The 14849-nt window shown below is 40.8% G+C and overlaps 2 protein-coding genes across 3 annotated transcripts; one reads left to right on the forward strand and one right to left on the reverse strand.

Moving 5' to 3' along the window:
* Positions 1–27: 27 nt before the first annotated feature.
* Positions 28–11237, reverse strand: LOC118416075 (V-type proton ATPase subunit S1-like). Of its 2 annotated transcripts, XM_035821132.1 has the most exons (10): positions 11079–11237; positions 10318–10444; positions 9188–9265; positions 8834–9051; positions 7981–8009; positions 7560–7642; positions 5423–5679; positions 4658–4708; positions 2221–2449; positions 28–1456 (listed from the first exon to the last, which is right to left on the reverse strand). In XM_035821132.1, exons 1-10 carry the CDS (start codon positions 11207–11209, stop codon positions 1247–1249), a joined length of 1413 nt encoding a protein of 470 aa, XP_035677025.1. In that variant the 5' UTR covers positions 11210–11237; the 3' UTR covers positions 28–1246. The 2 variants fall into 2 exon arrangements, with proteins under 2 accessions (XP_035677025.1, XP_035677026.1); XM_035821133.1 differs by lacking the exons at positions 10318–10444; positions 11079–11237 and adding an exon at positions 10078–10143.
* Positions 11238–11425: 188 nt separating this feature from the next.
* Positions 11426–14835, forward strand: LOC118416753 (40S ribosomal protein S23). Its single transcript, XM_035821984.1, has 4 exons — positions 11426–11522; positions 12354–12513; positions 13730–13850; positions 14632–14835. The coding sequence occupies exons 1-4, from the start codon at positions 11519–11521 to the stop codon at positions 14776–14778; spliced, it is 432 nt and encodes a 143-aa protein (XP_035677877.1). The 5' UTR covers positions 11426–11518; the 3' UTR covers positions 14779–14835.
* Positions 14836–14849: the final 14 nt, after the last annotated feature.

Genomic DNA, 14849 nt, shown 5'->3' on the forward strand with positions numbered 1-14849 from the left:
GTTCTTCTCCAAGAATGAAAAAACATCTCCAAATGATAGCTGTATATTTCACCACAACTGTCCCAAAAGGAATGTTGCATCTTCAACTCAATCCAAAATACATCAGTACCACCATGTTCAAGTACAAAATAAGAAACACATTCTAATTCAGAAAAAAAAAGAAACAGATCACACCACATTTTAGGAGGAATGAAGTTAAAGGGCCAGAAGAGTGGCATGAAACCTACAGGCTTTTGCCTATTTAAACATAGAGAAATGCCTGTTTCTTGATCTAGCAGGGTTTTTAAGAAAAGAAGCAGCATGAGATGGTTATTTGTCAAAACTTAAACCTCCTGCAATTCAGGATAAGTCCAGCAGCATAAACATACATGTAGGAGGTATCATTCATCAATTCATCACTGCCATATAATAATAATAATTTACACCACATATTTGTACTGACACCTTGACACAACATTGTTTACAATATTACACTGACAACAATTACTATATAGATACATCACTCTTTCCCAATAACAATGTAAGATATATTCCGTTTCTTCTTTACTAATAGTTTGTATCTATTTCTTACATGAAGATTTTTCTATAATCTGTCTAGTTCCATATTGCATATTTTCTACACATCACCTGTGCTAACATATACAGATAAATCATTTAAGGCTGCACCAAGCTAACTATTTGGTTTGCATTCTTTTAACTACAACATAAAAAAATGGAGTGGACTTAAAAGTTAATATTTTTCATTGAAAACAGCAGGGGTGGGGAGGTTGGTGTCTGCCACCATAACTTCTCCAAGCTCACACTTAACCACTTTTTCTATTCTGCCACATTTGTAGTTATCTGTTGATGTTTGTTTGTTTGTTTATCATTTACCATCATGGTAATTCTACTGGAAGAGAATCCCAATCTAAGTGATTAACATGATGCAGCTCACACATGTGACCACTACATCTGCTATATATATATATATATAATCTGCCACCTTTACAATACTGTTCTCTGTGATGTTCATCATTTATTGCAATACTTCTACTGTGAGATAATCCCAAACCAATTGACAAGCATGATGTAGCCATCACACCTAAAAACTACATCTTCTAATCCGCCATGTTGACAGTTATCTGCTGATGTTTGCTTATTAGCTACAATAACTCTACTGGAAGAGAATCCTAAACCAAACAAGATGTAGCCAACACTACGTCTGCTATTCCAGAAACTATTTCCGCTACTCGAGACACTATGTCTGCTATTCCCCAGCGTTGATGGAAATCATTTTCCCCTTGGGGTCGTCGAAGCGATCCATGGTTTTGAGGGACATGATCATCATCATGCCGAAGGCGAGGATGACTGTGAGGATGATGGAGGTCAGCAGGCCCATCCAGATCGGCGCCGTGAAGAACCCAACACACTCGTTCGCGTTGGAGAACGACCCGTTTTGTATGTCAACGGGCTGGATCTAGGAAGAAGAGAGCAAGAAGTGAGCTGTGGGTCTAGTGAAAAAGCAGCAAAAAACATTCCATTTACTTAGTCCAAGGGTTTAACTTTGGGAAGATAGCACAAGTGAGCTGTGGGCATCAAAACTCTCACTCTCTCTGTTGGGTAGTCTAGGGAACAAGCAGCAAACAGATTTTTGGTTAAAAAAAGCTCCATTTACTCTGTCAACTGGCTGGATCTAGGAATAAGAAAGCAAGATTGAGCTGTGGGTATCAAAATTTACACCTCTCTCTCTGTCAGTCAATCTAGTGAACAAGAAGCAAAACAAAAAAAATTCTGTTGAAGAAAGCTCTGTTTATCTCAGTAAGTCTAGTGAAAAAGTAGCCAAAAAAAGAAAAGATGAGCTATGTCTACTGCCTGAAACTGGGAGGGATACAGGAAAAGTGATTTGTGGATACCAAAATTTACAACTAAAAGCAGTAAAAATATTCCTGTGCAACAATGCATGGTGTATTATGTCCACTGGTTGGAGCTGGATGGAAGACAGAAAAGTTGACAAAGCAGGAATTTGCTTTTGGAATTGTCACATTTTCACAAAAACAAAACATGCCAAGATGTGTATATATATATATATATATATATATATATATATATATATATTTATATATATATATATATTACTGCATATATATATATATACACACGATAAAGCAAAAAAACATTCCACTTCAAAATGCTGAAAAACAAGTATTAATAAACTGGTGTGGCCTCAGACAGACGACTCACCTGTAACCCTTTAAAACTGATGACCCCTTGGGTGTTATTGTCCTTGTCCGTGCTCAACTCCCTGAACTGTTTGGGCTTGTCGCAGTGGAACGACATTTTGCGGGGGGTCGCCGTGAACTTTGGCACGAGCTTGTCGGACCCCTTTACGGTCTCCTGGTCGCTCTGGTAGTCGTACTGCAGGGTGATGTTGCCCAGCGACCACTGCCGCTTGGTGACGTCAAAAGGGATACTGTAGGGAAACAAGTACATAACTCATGAGGGTTGTCTCAGGCTTAAGATTTTTTTCTGTCCTACTCTTGTTTGGGAGCTCATGCTGTTGATTTTCAATACATTTTCAGGGCTCGAAATACTTTTTTCTGCATACCTGCACTGGTGCAGGTAACATTGAAAAATACCTGCACCAGACAAATTTTACCTGCACCACTATGAATTAAGGAAGTATGGATCATCCTAAAATTGTTCAGGAACTATAGCTATTTTTTCTGTTATACAAAATGTACTTTATAAGTGGTAACAGTCAATGCAGCTAATAACAATCCAGATACACCTACATCATACTATTCATAGGACATTTATGTATAAAACCCAGTACATGGACCAGTACAGGTTAGGTGCAGGTAGACGCCAGAAATACCTGCACAGTTCCAATTTTACCTGCACCAAGGTGCATATGCAGGTGGTATTTCGAGCCCTGATTTTGGTCAATATTAGCACAAATGTCATGACTTCCAACTTTTGATCTGACCAGGTGTTTCAGTATAAATGTAAAGAGAGGATTGCATTTGATTACAAAATCAAAAAGTAGCAATAGCAAGTTTATTCTCTTCGCCAAGAAGAGTATGAGATTGCTGACTTGGGTCTGTATGTAGGTCAACAGCATATAACTCGAGAAATTGTGGATGGAACTTTGTGATTTTTGGTAGGTGTGTAGCGGTTGTCGAAAGGAATGCCAAGTTTGAAAACGGTTTACCTGGCGTTTTCCTACGGTACTGCAGCGAGCTTGGTATGTTTTTTGCGGTTTGTTTTGGGCAGCATAAGTCAAAATCTAGCTGGGCGATTTTCACGAAACTTGGTAGGTGTGTAGCGGTTTTGGAGAGGAAGGTGAAGTGCGAAAATGGCTTACCTGGCTCTTACCTACGGTGCTGTAGCAGGATTTGTATGTAAGTGCGTTTGTCTGTATGCAAGATAACTCGAGAACCCTTGAATGGATCCTGATTATATTTATAAGGTGGATGGGGGTTAGGAAAACGAAGGTCAAGTTCGATAATGGGCACCCTAGTGGCTGCCTAAAGTACTGCAGCAAAACTTTTAATTTTGACACTTCGTGTTCTGGACATGCTGTGGTCATGATTTTTGAGTGGTAGATAGCCCTTGGAACAGAGAGTAACTGCTGTGAGTTTGGACCCTCTAGCGGCTTTTTGGGAACTGCAGACACCGATTTCCGTTCAAACTTTGGACGAGGATAACTCGAGAACGTGTAAACGGATCATCAGGATTTTCAGTATGTAGATAGAATGAGTGATGACTTATACAATGTAATACTAATTATGCAAATCAGTAGCTAATTTGCATAATTAATGAGGAAAGTTCATAAATCCATTCCAACAGCATATAACTCAAGAAGCTGTGTATGGATTTTCATGATATTTAGTATTTAAGTAGCGGTTGCGGAAAGGAAGGTTGTGTTCGAAAATAGTTGACGTAGCATTTTCCGTTAGGACGGTAGCGGGCCGAGTGTGTGCGTCCGTTTGTTTGTGGAATGCATAACTCGAGAAGCCTTGAAAAAATCCTGATAATATTTGGTAGGTGGGTAGGGGTCAGGAAGACGAAGATAATATATATGATAGTGGCCCCCCTAGCGGCTTCCTAAGGTACTGCAGCAAAACTTATTAACAGAAATAAACTGTGCTCTATATATCTCATTTTGACCTATATCTATGGACACGGCTGTTATACAGATGTTTTGCTGGAGCTGGACGCTCTTACACTGGGGACAAAGTCTTTGACAAGCATGAAATTCTGATTGACCAGGGATGCTACCAGGTCATCTGTCAGGTCACAGTCTGGTTTTTGGTAATATCTGTGTGTTTGTGAGGAACATAGTTCATGCAGTCATTTGCTATTTAGTAATACATGAACAAGACCTTAAAGTCTTAAATAAAGACATGATTATTTGGCGAAGAGATGGGTTCGTTGAACTCTAGTTATCTACTAATTTTGCTTTGCCCCATTCATAACTACTCTTACATAAGAAAGAGTCTTTTGAAACAGACTATTGAATATGAAACAGGGAAAGACAATTTCTCTTATCAAATCAGATGATCTAATCCCTGGTCAAATGAACAGATCACAAAACACAGGGAACACACAGTATTTCTCCATTAGAGTCTGAGAGACACATAAATACAGAACCAGCATATAAAAGCCCCAAACTTACACCATGTCCAGGTTTTTGAGGTTGCCAACATTGCTGTACTTCAAAGCCAACCTGTTGGTATGAAAACAACAAAAAACATTCAAGATCACTTCATCTGCATAAATTTGGCATCTAAAACATAAGTAGCAATATCAGATAAGTGAAGGCAAGGCATCTTTGTTGTAAATCAGACTACAGATATAAAACTAATAGGAAATCTTCAGTGAATGATGCATGTGAAAAAAACAATATCCATTAAAAATACCTTCTAACAAGCTCAGAAGTCAAGACCTATCTGGCCTCTGAACCCCAAAGATGGTTGAATGACCGTTTATGATTTTGAGTTCTTATTGTTTGGAGTTATCCCGAGTTATTTGTATGGCATTCAGTGATTTCATTTCATGTTACATTATTGTGAATGCATGATTCATTCAGTTTATACTAAGTGATCTTCTTATCATGATTTTGAAATGTCTCAGGCCTCCCTTAAAAATCAGTTACTCAAATGAAAAAAAATAAATATATCAATAAAATGACAAAGAATATAAGCTACTTTTTCATTTTCGCAAGTTAAAGGGACAATACCATTCGGAATGACAAAGTACATACACTATCTTCCGATTTTTACAAGTGAACAGAACAACACCCTTTGGAAGTGACAAAGAACATACTCTACATACACCATAGTCCCATTTTAGCATGTGAAAGAGACAAAAAATGCCTTCAGTCATCAGGGACCGCCCTACAGATCCATAGATAAATAAATAAAAAAGATAAAGAACTTACTCTACGGTGCCACTGCCGCATGTGACAGTTGTGGAGGCAGGGACCACGGCTGTCAGGTTCACCGTGTCTTCAAACTGGCCCGAGTCGCTTTGCTTGGAAACCTTGAAGCTCACATCCGTGGCGTACAGGTACACGGCGCACGAGTCGTTCTTCGTGGCATTGATGAACGTGTAGGTCGTGTTGTCGACGGCGTCAAGGTCGGCAAGAAGATGGCGTCCTGAGGACAGGGAATCATGGGAAGGCAACACCACGGACACCTGTGTATGGAAAAGTGTTGGATCTTCATGAGAAACTTCAATATATGAGTTTTCTACAGTTTGTGGTTTTCATAGTGGCCAATTGCTAGATGTGTGTATAAACACACATGTTAACACTGCATAAATTCAAATCCATATGAATTATGAGTTACATATTGACATTTTTTGGCTGAGATAAAGTTTGTTTGTCACCTTGATCCATTGTTGTGCAACCTGGTTATAAAACCAAAAAAAAGCAACTCCTTCGGCCACAAACTTTTCCTAAGACAAAAATTTTCAATATCGAATATACGCAAAAGTGAATGGGCCCTTCCATTTTATTACTTACTATTGTTTCCACCATACTATACTAGTACTCAAGATTTTGACCATGCCATGAAAGTAAAATAGTTGTTATATGTAGAATGAAAATTATCTAAATTTTGTTAGAGTGAGACTGTTACCTTGGAGGGCCTGTTTGCTGTGAGAATGACAGACTGTTACCTTGGAGGGCCTGTTTGCTGTGAGAATGATAGACTGTTACCTTGGAGGGCCTGTTTGCTGTGAGAATGATAGACTGTTACCTTGGAGGGCCTGTTTGCTGTGAGAATGATAGACTGTTACCTTGGAGGGCCTGTTTGCTGTGAGAATGATAGACTGTTACCTTGGAGGGCCTGTTTGCTGTGAGAATGACAGACTGTTACCTTGGAGGGCCTGTTTGCTGTGAGAATGATAGACTGTTACCTTGGAGGGCCTGTTTGCTGTGAGAATGATAGACTGTTACCTTGGAGGGCCTGTTTGCTGTGAGAATGACAGACTGTTACCTTGGAGGGCCTGTTTGCTGTGAGAATGACAGACTGTTACCTTGGAGGGCCTGTTTGCTGTGAGAATGACAGACTGTTACCTTGGAGGGCCTGTTTGCTGTGAGAATGATAGACTGTTACCTTGGAGGGCCTGTTTGCTGTGAGAATGACAAACTGTTACCTTGGAGGGCCTGTTTGCTGTGAGAATGACAAACTGTTACCTTGGAGGGCCTGTTTGCTGTGAGAATGACAGACTGTTACCTTGGAGGGCCTGTTTGCTGTGAGAATGACAAACTGTTACCTTGGAGGGCCTGTTTGCTGTGAGAATGATAGACTGTTACCTTGGAGGGCCTGTTTGCTGTGAGAATGATAGACTGTTACCTTGGAGGGCCTGTTTGCTGTGAGAATGATAGACTGTTACCTTGGAGGGCCTGTTTGCTGTGAGAATGATAGGCTGTTACCTTGGAGGGCCTGTTCGCTGTGAGAATGACAAACTGTTACCTTGGAGGGCCTGTTTGCTGTGAGAATGATAGACTATTACCTTGGAGGGCCTGTTTGCTGTGAGAATGATAGACTGTTACCTTGGAGGGCCTGTTTGCTGTGAGAATGATAGACTGTTACCTTGGAGGGCCTGTTTGCTGTGAGAATGATAGACTGTTACCTTGGAGGGCCTGTTTGCTGTGAGAATGATAACTGTTACCTTGGAGGGCCTGTTTGCTGTGAGAATGATAGACTGTTACCTTGGAGGGCCTGTTTGCTGTGAGAATGATAACTGTTACCTTGGAGGGCCTGTTTGCTGTGAGAATGATAACTGTTACCTTGGAGGACCTGTTTGCTGTGAGAATGACAGACTGTTACCTTGGAGGGCCTGTTTGCTGTGAGAATGATAGACTGTTACCTTGGAGGGCCTGTTTGCTGTGAGAATGACAGACTGTTACCTTGGAGGGCCTGTTTGCTATGAGAATGACAGACTGTTACCTTGGAGGGCCTGTTTGCTGTGAGAATGATAGACTGTTACCTTGGAGGGTCTGTTTGCTGTGAGAATGATAGACTGTTACCTTGGAGGGCCTGTTTGCTGTAAGAATGATAGACTGTTACCTTGGAGGGCCTGTTTGCTGTGAGAATGATGGTGAAGTCCAGTTCTTTTGGCAGGCTCTTAATCACAGAGCCGATGATGTCATCTGGGAATAGAAAAAGGCATGTAAGATATCTATACAAAAAGTCCTATTATCTAGAGTTGATTTCAGCACTAATATTGTTGGCTTGTTTTCACTGATGAAAAACAAAATATACAATACATGCAAAGGTATACCAGATCAGTTGAAACATTCTGTGGTGGCTTTTCCTTTTCAGAGGGGACTATAAAAATGTTTCAACTTCACTGTGTGTCTCTTCCTCCTGAATGCTTGTTTACAAAGCCAAAACATTTTACCTACCAAATTTACATAATATTGATAAAATCACCCAAAGAAATGTTTATTAAGCTACTGTAATGTGAAACAGTGAAAGCCACACTTACTGTTTCTTTTCAGGGATTCTTCAATGGACCTGAGGAGAAAAGAAGAAAAAGGATTTCATCAAGTTATTCAGGGCATTCAATATACACTACACTTCTAGTGACGTTACATGCACAACACACATATTTATGTATTTTAGATTTCATTGATGAACCAGCCTTTTAGAGATGGAAACTCTCTGTGACTACATTTAACATTTTGGACTGTACAGAGAAGACAATAACCAGTGGCCTAGTGTATGGGGAGCTTCAGGCTTGAGTTACCGACTACTTCTGTATTGGTTTTGCTCTAACACCAGCAAAATTTGCCCCTTAAAATGCAGGAAATAATGTTGCAGAGTACTAGTGTCTAGATTTCAAATTTTCCTCAGCACCCCCTAGGATCGTTGCACCTTCCACTCTCGAGCGACTTGACAGAATTTCCATTCAAAATCCAGTGGACAGAAAAAATTTCAGGCTGGCTAAAACACTGGTTCATTTTGACATGGAATGTTATGAGTGTGTTGTTGCAGTCTTGTTATAGAGGTAATCTAAAGAAAAGTCATAAAAAGGAAAGGAAAGTGATCTTGATCCAGTTTTAGCTCACTGAAGAGCTAGTCTTCCACTTATCATGACAGAGAGGACAGATGCCATGTACATTATTAAAGGTTCATTGTACCAAGGAAATTCTCCTAGCTCTTTATGACAAGCACAATGAACAGTGGACCAAGGCTTAAGGACTGCAACCTTTTCCAGGAGCGTGCATGTCGGCTGAGTGACAAAGCTAGAACTAAACTCATGGCTTCTTGGTCCAGAGTCAGGGCCACTAACCACTAGACTACGCATGTCACCATGGCATAATTTCTGACAGCCTCACCCTTCTGCCTGTGGCAGGCGCACCAGGATGAGGCAGTTCTTGTCCAGCTGGAGTTTCTTCCCGTCCGTGCGGATCTCCGTCAGACTCAGCTCCACCGGGATGACCGACCCGTCCACGCGACCCTGCAGGTACGTGGCCACCTGGTTGCCATGGAGACCAGGTGAGGCAGGCAGCTCCGAGGACAGGACCAGGGAAGAGGAGGCGCGGTCCATGGATGACTGGAGGGGGGGACAAGAGGGTGGACATGTTACTCTGGTCTTCACAACTTCTCATAATCATCTCACTTAACTTGATACCTGGCTCATGAATACATAAAGGCTTAAAAAACAAAAACATCTTTATACAGATACTCACCTTCAGGTTGGAGAACAGTCCACCATTGCTGTTGCCGTCGTACACATCTCCGTATTGGCTGAAGTCATCCAGGCTCAACTGTGAAAAACACAAGAAATCAACTGATTTTGTACATTTGTAAATGCTTGGTATGATTGTAAAGATGTAAAATTTAAAGTTAACAACAGGGAGGCTATATTATATACATATATGTGGATTTGTAGAATTGTGAGTGACACTATCTTCATGCTGACACATGTCCCAACACAGTTCCAGTGTACAAAATACTTTTCTGAGCTAGGTTGCACATTTTGCAACCTGGGGCAAAAAACTAGTTGCACAACTGAATTTCAAGTTGCACCACCTACAATTCACTAATTTCTAAAAAAAAGGTACAATACATACATGGTTGACTGATATGAAACAGGGCTGCCTCGGTCCATTTATTTTTTCTATTAGTAAATTGAGAACAAAATCGAGTTCTGAGACTCAAAATCTGAGTTGCACCAAGCAAAAAGTGGTTGCAATGTGCAAGTGGGTGTTTTGCACCCTGAGTTCCCAGGTAGGACTTAGCACTGGTGATGCTTGATGTCTGAGAATTACTGACAGATTCTGCTTGAGGGTTGATATTTTGGTCCAAACAATCTTCTCCATTTCCCTGGAGGTATGCTTACTCATTCACTCTCTCACTCACACTCTTACTCATTCACTCACTCACTCAGGGTTATTTTTTTAATATATTACTTATCTCCTAATTTTGTCAATGAAGGTTAGACATCCAGGTAATAAGATACGCCAAGAAGAGGTTACTCAAGCAACTGGATCATACCATATCCATCCAGTTGCTTAAGATATATAATAAGTAACTGCATTTTGGCATTTTCTTCTAAATGTTCAAGGCGAGTCTGTACCTTGTCCTGTATGAAGAGCACGATGAGCTGCGGCCGTTTGGCGATGACCATGTCCAGGTAGTCGTGCTCCAAACAATCTTCTCCATTTCTCTTGAGGCATTATCACTCCCTCCCTCACTCTCACAACTTTCTCACTCACTCACTTACTGATTGACTAACTGACTGACTGACTGACTCACTCACTCAAACAGGGCTATTTTGCTTTACTCCTAAATGTTTGAAGCGTGGCTGTAATGTTACCTTGTCCTGTATGAAGAGCACGATGAGCTGCGGCCGTTTGGCGATGACCGTGTCCAGGTAGTCGTGCTGCAGATCGATGGGAGACAGGCTGTGTCCGGCACGGGCCGGCGGGAGGTCGTGGAGGTAGCTGTAAAAGTAAAACTCATGGTTAGTGATACCTTAATAATGGCCAACATTATCAAAATATCAGGGATAACGTTACACTAGTCTAGAAAATATTCATGTTAACGTTACTAAAAATATGAGAATTTCATGCCCTGTCTAGAATTAGAAACCCCCAAGCTAATCATTTACTAGTAAGCCTCATTATGCCTGAGTTTGTCTTTATGAAGTTTTATAATAAAAAATTTGATTTGAGGGCACTTTGGAATAGGTGAACAACCGCCACTGGAGTGGCTGGAAAGATGTAGAAAATTATGCAGAAAGGACAAATTATGATTTTAGCCTTGGGGGCGGACATGTGTGACTGAGCCAAGAAGCACTAGCACTAAAATCCGCCTTTGAATCACTGAGTCAGAGCATTTCACCCAGATTCAAGTCACTAGCCAACTTTGGTTGAGTAAAATGACGTATGAAGGTGAAATTGCGGATGATACCGCCCACCTGTCCTACTTCACCTAGACATCATCAAGGTATCATCAAGGTATAATTTGTGATCAAATTATAAAATTTTTTCGCCTAAAATCGTGCGCAAGTTTTGCCACAGTAAAACAAATCTACGGATATTCGGAACTCAGAAAATACGTCAGTACAATCCTTACCTCTGACTCGACCACATGATCGTTGGGACTTGCTCAGCCGCGGCTCTGGAAGCCAGAAATACGACGAACAACGACAAAATCATCCCGACCGTCATTTTTGTGTCCACCATTTTTAATGATGACAGGATCATGTGATGCAGGTCTGCAGTACTGTAATAAATTGACAGAAGTCGCTTTTGAAAGATTCACAATAGCATCTAAACGAAAACTAAAATGTGAACGCCATTACAGATGTTCATACCATCAATTTCAATAAAGATAATACATTGTCCTATATTTAAATATTTAAGGTATATGTACAGTAGAAATGCTATATTTATCCTATATTTAAGCTAAAAACAAACGTTAGCCACAAGAATTGCTTTGCGCGTGGAAGCGCAAGGATGACGTAGGCGGGAAGCATGCTGGGATAGACCTCTTTCCTGAACCCAAAATCCAAGATGGGTGAGTGAATTTTTCTGTGTCAAAACGTGGCCAGATTTCGGTTTAGAACGGGCAATCATTCGACTTGCCTCTATAGAAATGCTTTTAGGATAATATAGAGTCATTAAACATTGAAATTAGTTTGATTTTAGTGGAATAAAGTAGGTTAATCGGGGAAGGTGTACAGCACGTGCAGCGGCGCTTTTTCCAACATGGTGCACGTAGAAAATGGGGGAGGGGGGTGGATAAAACTTTCTGGTTGCACTAAATATGGGAAACAGAAATTCTACAAAGTATCAAGAAAATAATACTTGCATAGATTATTTCCCATTGCCATAACGTCTACAAGTCTGTGTTGTAGTTATGTGACAGTTGGATAAACTTGATAGATAAGAGTTGTGGCTGGATACTAGTACCGTTACCCAAACCTTCTCTAACAGACGAGATCCTTTGCAGAAAATCGTATGGAAGTATTTCTGTGGTAAGTGTTGATGGAAAAATGTTAAGTTAAGGGGCCGTCAAAAATGGACGCATTTATACCTTGACACCATCAGGTGGTTAAAAAATTAGTAGAGGGGGTCACCAGTCCATGGTAAGTGCCGGGACAAAATCCTTTCCCTTCCCACACATAATTTTTGCTGCATATGGGCGGTGTCCATCTATTTTTCTCATTCTATAGATTTCAAGCCACACAGACCACTTAAGTTGGTAATGGTAGGGGACAAACATCATAATAATTTCCATACTCTTTGGTATGAGTAAAAAGACTGACCTAGCTGAGGTCTTACCTCACAAATGCTGTTTTAATACAAATAGTAATAAACATATTAATAATAATCTTCCCTCCCTCAGGTAAGCCCCGTGGACTGCGTTCTGCCCGTAAGCTGAAGGATCACCGCCGGCAGCAGCGCTGGCACGACAAGTCCTTCAAGAAGGCCCATCTGGGTACTGCTGTGAAGGCCAGCCCCTTCGGAGGAGCCTCTCACGCTAAGGGCATCGTGCTGGAGAAGATGTAAGGAACACACTTTTCTTCATCTGTCTGAATTTGCCAATTCTTAAGGGTGTTTTTATCAGGGCTGTCTCAAGTACCTATCCTTCAGTCCTGGAATATATGGAATATTTGCTTGTTGGGACGGAAAAACAATTCACACCATCAGTCCCCAAAATTCTGAACTTCATGACATGAAACTGATGAATATGTAGTAGTACCAGGGTCCTCCCCAGAATTTTTTAGTATAGTGGAGGGGCTGGCAAAAATAACCCGCACCAACGCGCTGCGCTTTCATGAAAATGGGTTCATTTTGCAATGACAGAGGGTGTCAAATAATTTACAATTATAATATACTGTTGTGATTCCTTTGTTGTGAAGTGGCAAAATGACTATTGTTTTGATCATTGCTCATTCACAAGTTTTTGCAGACAATACTGACTGGAAAAGTGATGCCACTTGGCACAAAAATCTGTGAATTGTCATTAATTCTAGCAAAACTAACAAAGAAAATAGGGAAGAAACACACTAAATTTGAAAAATAGTATAGTGGAGCAGGCTGAGAGTATAGTGGAGGGCCTCCCTTATTCCACTCTCTGGGGAGAACCCTGAGTACAGTACATTCCTAAGCTTCAAATCAAAGATCATTTACTTTGGCACTGTTTTCAAAGCCCTACATACCAGATTGTTATTCATTGTCTGGTTTTGAGTGCTGTACAATGTATGGTCATAAGCAGCATCCTTTCCTGTACATCTGATCATCATTGCCCTTGTGATGTTCCTGTATGCGTCGTGGCCAAGAAAAAAGACATTTCAGTACAATATTTTGTGTTTTTATCTTCTTACTTTGAGGCCAGTCACAGCACATTGCCTTCCTGTATGACAATGAGCAAAGGGAGTTGCCTCAGACACTAACCCTGGGCCTAACCAATACAGGAGAATTATTCTGTGTCTCTTGGATCATTGGGTCTTGGTACATTTTTGAGTCATACTAAAAAGTAGTGAAATTGTCATATGCTAGCTCTGAAGCAAAAAAAAATAGAAAGCTCAGGCTGTATAAGGAAGTTTCAGTTCCATTAGCAAATTTCTACAGTAATGAATAGACATGCTCATTGTAACTTACTAAGTTATAATTTGAAATAGAAACTTTGTGTTTTACAGCTGCTTAGAACACATGTTGATATTGTGAAATGTTTCCTAGGAGTAGGACAGATGTTGATATTGTGAATTGTTTCCCCAGTGGTGTTGAGGCCAAGCAGCCTAACTCTGCCATCAGGAAGTGCGTCCGTGTCCAGCTTATCAAGAACGGCAAGAAGATCACAGCCTTCGTACCCAACGACGGCTGCCTCAACTACATCGAGGTGGGTCAACACAACTGTAGCCTGATTAAACCTCGCTTACAGCAGCCCGCCCAACATGCGCCGGCCTCCTAGCAGGGAGGGGCCAGTTACAGCCCCAGACTAACTGAACAGTAGTACAGTCAACTGTAAAACTGATAAACTTTCCCAGGTTTTCTAGTTGGAAAAATTTGAAAAGATATTTGCTGCTATACAAATCCAATTGTTTTTTGACTGAAAGGTTTGAGCTAAGTCCTTGCTAAAAGTTGGTTTTGTCACAGCTTTTCTGAAGGTCCAAGAAAATTGCACGATTGTGACTTGAATTGAACATTTATTCTTTGAGGCCAGTCACAGCACATTGCCTTCCTGTATGACAATGAGCAAAGGGAGTTGCCTCAGACACTAACCCTTGACTTGACTAACTCAGGAGGATTATTCAATACCTCCTGGATCGTTGGGTCTTGGTACAGATACTGTGCTATAACAGAATAAGTTAACTGAATTGGACTTTTTGTAAGATGATAAAGACATGAAACATAAATTTTAAATCTGTGAATGATTGAGAAGAGTTTGTGTTTTAGGAAACTATTGAACAGGTGTCTATCTTGAACTTAAACCAAACTTCTTTCTGCTGTGGCAATCTTTTGCTACCATCTTTGTGTCATGGTCCAAGTACATCCAAGTTACATGTACTAGTAGGTTGCTGGTTTTGATAGCTTTATCTTAATTGATTTTTTTTCATCTCATTATTCAGACACTTTACATTGAGCTACCTGTTGAACTAAAAAATTTTTTTTATTCTCAGGAAAACGACGAGGTTCTGGTTTCTGGATTCGGTCGTAAGGGCCGTGCCGTGGGTGACATCCCCGGTGTCAGGTTCAAGGTCGTGAAGGTCGCCAACGTGTCGCTCCTCGCCCTGTTCAAGGAGAAGAAGGAGAGGCCCAGATCGTAGGACTGCCGCGGCCGCTTCTTTGTGAAAATTCCAAAAATAAAGGGAAGATGTACTCCTTAATCTTGTGTGGC

Source organism: Branchiostoma floridae, chromosome 5, assembly GCF_000003815.2.
Source record: "Branchiostoma floridae strain S238N-H82 chromosome 5, Bfl_VNyyK, whole genome shotgun sequence".
Classification (NCBI taxonomy): Eukaryota; Metazoa; Chordata; class Leptocardii; order Amphioxiformes; family Branchiostomatidae; genus Branchiostoma; species Branchiostoma floridae.

What these genes read in the sequence shown, in the direction of transcription:
- LOC118416075 (XM_035821132.1), bottom strand. Translation starts at nt 11,209, where the DNA reads ATGATCCTGTCATCATTAAAAATGGTGGACACAAAAATGACGGTCGGG. An exon ending in CTCAAAAACCTGGACATGGT is followed by an intron (nt 2,450 to 4,657) that starts GTAAGTTTGGGG and finishes GTTTCCCTACAG; the next exon opens with TATCCCTTTTGACGTCACCA. An exon ending in TCAGTTTTAAAGGGTTACAG is followed by an intron (nt 1,457 to 2,220) that starts GTGAGTCGTCTG and finishes TCTTCTTCCTAG; the next exon opens with ATCCAGCCCGTTGACATACA.
- LOC118416753 (XM_035821984.1), top strand. An exon ending in GGCATCGTGCTGGAGAAGAT is followed by an intron (nt 12,514 to 13,729) that starts GTAAGGAACACA and finishes TTGTTTCCCCAG; the next exon opens with TGGTGTTGAGGCCAAGCAGC. An exon ending in GCTGCCTCAACTACATCGAG is followed by an intron (nt 13,851 to 14,631) that starts GTGGGTCAACAC and finishes TTTTATTCTCAG; the next exon opens with GAAAACGACGAGGTTCTGGT.